This window comes from Malania oleifera, chromosome 9 (genome assembly GCF_029873635.1).
Source record: "Malania oleifera isolate guangnan ecotype guangnan chromosome 9, ASM2987363v1, whole genome shotgun sequence".
Classification (NCBI taxonomy): domain Eukaryota; kingdom Viridiplantae; phylum Streptophyta; class Magnoliopsida; order Santalales; family Ximeniaceae; genus Malania; species Malania oleifera.
Window position 1 is genome coordinate 2,700,304 of NC_080425.1, and position 9,416 is coordinate 2,709,719.

General features: G+C 34.7%; 1 protein-coding gene across 2 annotated transcripts; it reads right to left on the reverse strand.

The window, feature by feature from the left end:
• Nucleotides 1-1,003: 1,003 nt before the first annotated feature.
• On the reverse strand, nucleotides 1,004-3,793 carry LOC131164557 (monooxygenase 3-like). Of its 2 annotated transcripts, XM_058121833.1 has the most exons (6): nucleotides 3,360-3,793; nucleotides 3,094-3,240; nucleotides 2,626-2,691; nucleotides 2,306-2,468; nucleotides 1,852-2,080; nucleotides 1,004-1,754 (listed from the first exon to the last, which is right to left on the reverse strand). In XM_058121833.1, the coding sequence occupies exons 1-6, from the start codon at nucleotides 3,602-3,604 to the stop codon at nucleotides 1,246-1,248; spliced, it is 1,359 nt and encodes a 452-aa protein (XP_057977816.1). In that variant the 5' UTR covers nucleotides 3,605-3,793; the 3' UTR covers nucleotides 1,004-1,245. The 2 variants fall into 2 exon arrangements, with proteins under 2 accessions (XP_057977816.1, XP_057977817.1); XM_058121834.1 differs by lacking the exon at nucleotides 3,360-3,793 and having other exon boundaries at nucleotides 2,626-2,699; nucleotides 3,094-3,234.
• Nucleotides 3,794-9,416: the final 5,623 nt, after the last annotated feature.

Genomic DNA, 9,416 nt, shown 5'->3' on the forward strand with positions numbered 1-9,416 from the left:
AACTTTTTATGTGGAAAACTTCCCCAATGCTCAACATTGCATGAGATAACATCTATTCCTAACAAGCAAATGTTGGGAGATATATCAACAAATAACCATAACAGAATAATAAGAAAAATAAGAAATTTTATACGTTTTGAAAATAATAAGAAAAATAATCAATCACACCAAACCACAAGAACACAAGCAACTTTTTATGTGGAAAACTTCCCCAGTGAGGAAGATAAACTACGGGACCTAGTTTAGTTGAAACCTCCACTTATCAACCAAATAATGGGTACACCAAGTCTTCTCTAATCGCAATTAGAGGTTACAAATATATCTTATCAAAATATCAACAATCTTGACAAATACAAAGAGAATTGGAGAAAATATACCAAAATCGTGGTTACTGTTCACAGGCAAAAATATCAACTCCCGAGCTCAAAATCCGATCTCCACCATTCAGATTGTAGCTCCTCCAAATTTCAGCTTGATCGGACCACAGACGAAACGGGATTAGAGTCTTGATGAAATCTGGGTAACATGAGAAAAATCATGTTTTTCTCGCTTTCTTTTGAGAAGTGACAGCTCAAAATCCGATCTCCACCATTCAGATTATAGCTCCTTGAGTCGTAAACCTCTCCTCCAAATTTTAGCTCGATCGGACCACAGACGAAGCGGGATCAGAGTTTTGATGAAATTTGGGTAGCATAAGAAAAATCACGTTTTTCTCTCTTTCTTTTAAGAAATGACAGCTCATCTCCCTTCTCCCCTCTCTTTTTATAACTTCCTTTAGGTTATCACACTAAAGGCTGGGCTTTGGGCTTTTAATAAAGCCTATTTGGGCTTTCCTCCACATGAATGGAAATAATCGAGAACCATACAATCTACGTTAGCTACTTTAGTGTGCAATTTCCCCTTCCCTAACTCTCTAAAGTCTAAATGCTCACCAAGGCACAGTATTTGATCTTTCCAAGTCACAGTAGTTCAAAAAGTAACTAAAGTAGAATAAGATTAAATGTAAATGACCCAAAGAACTATAATTTATTGAAAATCTACACTATATAAACACCATATAATGTATTCAAGGGAAAAAAAATGTTTGGAATAGTTCAAGAACCAAGAACCATAATACGATTTTAGTTTCAAGGAATCAGGGCACTAGCTTTTGAACAATGGGAAGGTTTTAAGAGGTAATTTGTGTAAAACCTAGCTACTTCTCAAGGATCATGTTTCAGTGATCCAAAATTTGTTTTTCTAACTCTAATATAGAGGCTCACAGTTGAAATTTGTATGCTCCAACAATGGTCCAAGCTGAGCAAGCTTAGGTATGACAACACTATTCCGAACAGAACACACCACCGGATTATCCCATTGCAGAAGGGCTCCCACAAGGTTTGCACGCACTGTTAATGGAAACACACGGGACCATCTTTCACTCCCATATGATTGAAATGCATCTTCCACGGATGCAGGTCCTGACTTAATCGCACCAGCAAGCTTTCTTGCCAGAACCACTGCATCTTCCAGCGCACAACAAGCACCTTGCCCAAGATTGGGAGTCATCGGGTGCCATGCATCGCCAGCCAAAACCACTCTTCCTGCTGAAACGGGAGGGCTTATGACTGGCCACAGCCATCGGTCTACTAACGGAGTTCTAATGATGGTATCTTCTGGAGTGTCATCTATGATCTTCAATAGCTCTGGAGGCCAGTTCCTGACTAGTTCTTCAGCTTGCTTTTTCAACATAAATGGATCACTAATCTTTGGACCTGATACAAAACATGTCAGAGCTAATTCTTGTATGCAAAATGGGTTATTTTCTATATAAAAAAAAGACTCATGCATAAGCACGCAACATTTGAATACCTGGGGAGGAACTGTTGAAGCAGATGAACCAGTAAACCTTGGTAGGGGAAACTGGAACAAATCCGGCACGCAATCCTCTTCCATAGATGTAATTTACATTGGGTTTGAGCAGCTGACCACCAGGATAGAATCCAAGCCCACGGAAAGCGCAATGCCCAACATACTTGGGTTCAGAGAACCCCATCCATTTTGCTACAGGAGATCGGATCCCATCACAAGCAATCACAATCTGTTGCAAGTCGAAAAGCTGAATAAGAAACAATCCATATACAAGATTGTTTAAAGTAAAGATTAAAGAATATCAAGAACATTGCTACTTCAGAGAATTAAAATGAGAATAAAGTTTGAGAACAGAGAAATGAAAAAGAATTAAAAGGAGGACTGACATCAATGCAATCAGAACCATGCAATAATAAGACTACAATAAGGAGAACTTGGATGCCAATTAAGTAACCTGGGCAAGTAACTTGGTTCCATCCGCAAGTTCCAACAAAATTTCATCATTTTGGGTTCTTTCCATTTTTGCCAGCTTCGACGAAAAACGCAGTGCATCTGATGGCAGCTTAGAGGCAAGAGTCTCTAAAAGTATTCCTCTCTCCACTGCACGTACCTCTTGGCTACACACCGTAGTGCAATTTGTGAGCAGATAAGTAATGGTTTGATCAACCAAGTAACAAAGAGAAAAAGAAGGTTTTTTGCCCCTCTGGGGGGAGGGGGTGCCATAGCTTTAAGGCATTAGGCATCAAAATTAAGGAAGATGACTTGCTTCGTTACCCTTCATCTTCATCTTTGAAGTTAAAGGAGCGCAGCGCCCTTCCATCCACTGATTTCACTACCATCCTGCAGAGCTGATACCATGAACAAGTTCAAGCAAATTTATAGAAAAAACAAGGCCCCAAAAAGTTTCAAGAAAGTTGCTCTATCAGCTTTACATATAACTTTCAACTTTCAAAATTGCAAACGTTAAATTTAAGTTCCAAAAAGTTTCAAGAAAGATGCCCTATCATCTTTAAATTTAACTTTCAACTTTCAAAATTGCAAAAGTTAAATTTAAGTTCCTATCATCTGCAAGATTTAAATTTCCGTTTCATTTCTTTTTACTAAGGTACAATAGATGGAATAATTTGCAGATTAACCATAGCATGTCACAGATGCAGATTCCAGCCACCAGTGATGTTTTTCTAATACCAATCGCCGAGCAAACTTCCAAAAAACAGAACAAGAAATTAAACCGGTACGTACCCTTCAATTTCAATAAACTGGGTTCTGAGAACATCCCCGACTCCCATGACATCCAGCACTCGCCACCCATTCTTGAAAAGGGTGATCGAGGTTCCACCAGTACGAAGCGATTCCGCCTGCTCAAGCACTAACGACCCTACACCAAGCCTGAAATTCGCATCACAAGCACATAAATTTACAATCCCAAGCATCTATTGATCGCAAATTTTTAGGGCTTTTTTCTTTTTTATTTTTGGATTTGGGGCTTGTGGGAGAAGAGATCGAACCTGTGGAGGGAAAGCGCGGTGGCCAGGCCGGCGATTCCGCCGCCGACAATGACAATATCTTCCTGCTGAGCACCGATTCGAGAATCGAGGACGGAGAGGCAGACGGGTTTGCTTCTGGGTCGAGCTCGAAAGGAGGACTGACGCTTTGGAATCGTTAACGATCGAAGCCGGAACGGAGCAGAGGAAGAAGCTGAGAGAGGACAGTTGAGAAGAGTGAAAGCAGAGGAAGAGTTAGCCATGAGCATTCAATGAGTTCGTGATGATGATGCGACTTGAAACGGAGCAGAGGAAGAAGCTGAGAGAGGACAGTTGAGAAGAGTGAAAGCAGAGGAAGAGTTGGCCATGACCATTCAATGAGTTCGTGTTGATGATGCGACTTGAAATTGCCGCCATGGAACTATGGAAGCAACTGAAAAAAGTGGTGGAGATGAAATGGATAAGAGAAGGGAGTTTTTTCACATTTTATTATTAAATTAAAATAAAATATTAAATAATAATTTATTTGAGAAAAAATTTCCCTTGTATAATCTCGCAGGACTAGGCTTCGAGATTTGTTTCAATGTTTTTCCATTGACTTTTTTCTCCAATTAAATCTCGCAAGATCTTCTTGCGAGATTTGCCAGACATATATATATAATTAAAAATGCATTAAACTCAATTAAAGAAACAAAATATTTTTTATCTTCTAAAAAAAAGACAAGTATTTTTAGAAATAAATTTTATTTAATAATTTAAAAAAAAAAACAAGTATTTGTAAAATTTTAAAAAATTTAAAAATAATAAAAAATATTTTTTTTACTATACGCGTAGTTGTGTAAGCAGTTGTGCACAACATTCATTCTTATATATATTATTTAATTAAATACTACTAATATCTTCTAAATTTTTTTTAAAATGTTTGTAAATATCAAGTTCTTTTGATTAATACTTCAATTTTCTTAATTTTTTACTATTTAGTTAAATAGAAGTTATTTTATTCATCTCAATGTAATTTGAGTTTTATATTTAACTTGAGTTAATTTTGAAATCCATTAATTTGTATATATTAAGATCTTTCATACTAAAAAATGTTAATTAACTATAGATAATAAATTATTACTATAATCTATGTATTATTGCTTCTAATACATAAAATTTACTCCATGGACAACATATGTATTCCTAACTAGTAAACAAAAATATATAATTGAATGTATGTTAGTTTTTGTCTTTAATTTGGACTAAATAAAAATTAGGAAACATGATTAAGATAATAAAAATCATAATATATTATAATAAAAATAGATATTAATTATAGTCATTTTGTATTGCGGTTATTTTCAAAATTTAACTGCTCTAAAAAATAATTTTGCAGACAATTGAAAAATAGTAAAAAAAATATTTTTTATTATTTTTAAAATTTTGTGAATATGTTTAGTTGAATTATATTTTTAAATTCACATGGTCATATTATTTTAATTTCCATTAAAATTTCTATATAAAATGAATAAATTAATCTCGAAAAACCAATTTTACATATTAAAATATTGTTATAACTATGAAAAATCTTCAATTTGTTTGGTATTATTGTCAAGAATTATGAAACTAAAAATTAGGAACAAGAATTGAAAAATTAGAACTAAGAAGAAAAGATCAAAAATTAGCAAATTTTTTTTGTTAGTATTTTGAAAACTAAAATAAATTAAAAACCTAATTAAATTGATTTTTTTAATCAAATAGCTATTAAAAAATATGACTAAAATTAAAACAAAAGTGAAAAAAGGTACAAATTAGATCTTAACTAGATATATATATGAGATTCTCAACTAAGCATTCATTGGACATGGTAACTTGCATTTTATTTAACATTTATAAATTTTTTTGCACTTATTTTTTTTTGAATAAAATGGATATTTTTAGGTCTTGTCTTATTGGATTCAAATAAATTTTTTAAAAGTTTATTTATCTAATTTTATTAAAATTATTATTTCTAAAAATACTTGTATTTCTTTTAGAAGGTAATAATATTTTTGTTTTCATTTTTTTTTATTAAATAGAGTTTATTTCTAAAAATACTTGTCTTTTTTTTAGAAGGGAAAAAATATTTTGTTTCTTTAATTGAGTTTAATACATTTTTAATTTTATATATATGTCTGGAAATCTCGAGGATCCTGCGAAATTTAATTGGAGAAGAAAGTCAATGGGAAAACATTGAAACAAATCTCGCAGCATTATTAATTTGAAGAATATTTTTCCAAATAAAGTATTATTCAATATTTTATTTTAAGTTAATAATAAAAGGGGAAAGCTCAGAGAAGGGGCAGTAAAGTCATATCAGTATATAAACTGCAAAATCCATTTCTGTCCGGCCTGAAGCCCGAGGCCTCTGCAAATTTAACGGTCACAAGCCTCGGTTCTGCCTTGTCAGTGACCGTTGGGTTGATCATAGCCGTTGGGCTCTTCGTAGCCGTTGGGTTTAAGCTACTTAAGCAGAAATATAAGGTATGCCCGTCACACTTTCTTCCTCTTCATACACTTTCTTCCAACTCTTTACTCTGATTTCTTACATTTCTAGCTCCAAGAATTCATTGTTCTGAATCTGCATCGAGTGATTGGGATTGGAAGTGAAATTGAAAGTGGTTGGAAGTTGGAAGTTTGAGATTTTCAATCTGGGAGAGAACCCCAACCCGGTTAGGGCTTCAATTTCCTTGTTTATAATTTCTTAAATATAGTGAATGTGTTGATTTTATTCATGTTGACATTTAGAGGTGGTATCTTTGTTGAACTGGTTGATAATTAGTGGTTGCATCAAAGTGATTGGGAGTTATAGTTTTGAAGTGTTTGGAAGTTTTAAGTTTGACATTCAGTTTAGGGCTTCAATTTCCATTTTCGCAGTTTCTTTAATTTGTTAAATGTGTTAACTTAGTTGTGTTAATTTGCTGATAAGAAGTATATTTTTTTTTCATACATTTAGGTCTTCTTGCTTACAAATTTAGACTTTGATAAATTGTTAAATTAAACTTTTTTTGAAAAATTTAATCATTATAATTTTTAAATTTGAGGTTGAAATTGTCATAAGGCTTTTTTTTTTTTTGTCTTTTTTGCTTTTGTTAATAACTTAGCTTCTTTTTTTTTTTTTAATTTTAATTAAGGTGTTCATTTGTTGATAATAGGACTTTTTCCCTATAATTTAGATCTTTTAGTTTATAAATTTAGGATTTGTTAAATTGTTAAAGGAATTTTTTTTTTTTTTGGTTATTTGATCATTTTGGATTTTTTGTGATTTAGGATTTTATAGTTGAAATTGAGGGTTAAAATTGCTATAGGACTTTTTCTTTAGTTATTGACCATTCAAAAACCATTTGAAAAATTTATTTGTTAATAATTTAAGATTCTTATATATTTAGGATTTTTTAATATAATTTAAGTCTTTTAATTTAAAAATTTATAGTTTATGTAATTGAATAGAACTCCTTTTTTATAGTTGAGTTTAGGAATTTTTTGATAATTTAAAACCTTTTTATATAAATTTAGGGATTGAAATTTATTTATCATAAACCTTATTTTGGAGTGAAAGATTGACATTTTAGTAGAACTAGAAATGTCAGAAAGTTCAGGCAGTGGACTCACTACAATTTTATTGTACATTGATGGAGAAATCTTGAATGGGTCAAGAGGAGTGGAGTATAGTAGTAAAGCCGTTAAAGCCATTCGAATTCAAAAAGATACAAAGTTACACAAATTACAAGAGAAGATTTGTGAAAATTTGAACATCGATGCAAACGAATATATTGTGGAAGTGACTTCAAGATATCCGCTTTTGGGAGAAAATGGCAAGCCAGTGTTTGTAGAACTTCCAGTGAAAGATGATTCGGATCTTCACATTGCACTAGACCCACAGAGTTCGTACCCTAACATATACACAGTTGAACTTTACCTACACCGTGTTCGTCGAAATAGAGATATAGAGGGAGGTGTAATGCCACACGAAGAGTCATTGCATGATGCTCAATCCAATGTTGGAGGTGATATGGATACAATGGCTAACTGTGAGGGATATGGTGACCAGGTGCAAGAAACACCTACTATGGATTTAAACGACATTGGCAGGACCTCATCTGAGCTGCACTTCACAACAACAAACTATGGAGCTGGAGAAAATAGGGAAGCACAAGTCACTTCAGTGGATACAAATGATGCTGCATTCCCTGACTTTCATACAATTAGGCATATTGTATTAACAGAGAGGACTACGTACAACAATAAGGCAATGCACATCACGAATGACGTTGAGCAAGTGGAAGAGAAGGATGATGGGGAGGAATTTGTAGAAGGATTGAATGATGTAGGTTCATCAAAATGCGCAGCATGCGTGGAACCAAATCCATCCTCCGACAATATTGATGATGTTCAAGAAGAAAGACGACGACATGATGTTGCACCAACATTTTCTCATATTGACCTTGCAGCCGGGGGCCTCGCACACCAAGATGAGACACCCATTGAGAGCACCCATTGGGACGAGTCATCAAAATTGTGTAAAGGGATGATTTTTGACTCAAAGGATCATTTGATAGCAGCAGTGCGAATTTATCATGCCCAAAAACAACATAACTTCCATGTGTTGCAATCTAACCCATCAATATGGGTCGCTAAGTGTACAACGAAATCAGATTGTGCATGGAGATTGCGTGCTTGTAAGCGTAAAAAACATAACTTATTTGAGATCACACAATATACAGGACCACACACGTGCTTGAACCAAGATCTATCGCAAGACCACCCCCAATTGACCTCCTCCTTAATTGCTAAAGAGATAATGGATATCATCAAGGAAGATGCTTCCACTTCTATTGGTGCTCTACAGGAATTCTTGAGGTCACGATTTAGATACAATATATCGTACAAGAAAGTATGGTTAGGAAAGGAGAAAGCGATTGCACATATATATGGTGATTGGGACCTTTCTTACAAAACCCTTCCCAAATGGATGCGTGCAATGTGCGACTACAATCTCGGTACCAAGGTTGAGTGGGTTTGGAACAATATTCCTAGAACCCAGAATTATGCCACATTGAGCTGCGTTTTTTGGTCTTTTGCAGCATCGATTGAAGGATTTAATCATTGTCCACCTGTCATATGTATAGATAGTACGTACTTAAATGGAAAGTACAATGGCAAACTATTGATAGCTACGACACCAGATGCAAATCGACAGATATTTCCCCTTGCATTTGCTATAGTTCAAGAAGAGAGCCTCATTACCTGGGAATGGTTTTTAGAATGTCTTCGCATACATGTCACTGATCGCCAAGGTATTTGCCTCATATCAGATAGACATCCAGATATAATTGCTGCAGTTGATTGCAATTCTAGATGGCAACCACCTCATGCCCATCATAGGTTTTGCCTTCGTCACATTGTTAGTAACTTCAATAGTAAAGTACAAAATTCTGTTTTGAAACAGATGGTTGAACAAGCAGGGAAGGAACATCAAGTGAGAAAATTTAACAAGTTAATGGAGAGGATAATCCGTGAGGGCGGGGAGCCTGCCAAATCGTTCTTTGACAAGATTCCCCCTCATATGTGGACACAGTCCCACGACGGAGGTGTAAGGTATGGCAATATGACAACAAACTTATATGAATGCTTTAATGCTGTCCTTAAGGGAGCGCGTAGTCTCCCAATCACCGCCATTGTACAGTTGACATTTTATCGTGTTGGTAAATACTTCAATAGTCGACGAGAGGCTTCTCGGATTGATATGGAAGCAGGTAATGCCCACACTCCATATGTAATGATGAACATGATAAAGAGGCAAGCTAGGGCAACCAAACACATGGTCACCACATTTAATCGATCTAGTGGATTATTTAGTGTTAATACTGCACCCGAAGAATCACACAAAGGCAATAATATCCAAACAGTAAGAATTCATGAAGGGAGTTGCTCATGTGGAAAGTGGCAAAACTTGCATTTTCCTTGCTCTCATTTAATTGCTGCGTGTACTGTCATGCCACTTAACCCTACACAATTTATTAACCAGTGTTATAGCACAACAGAACATTATGCTGCATA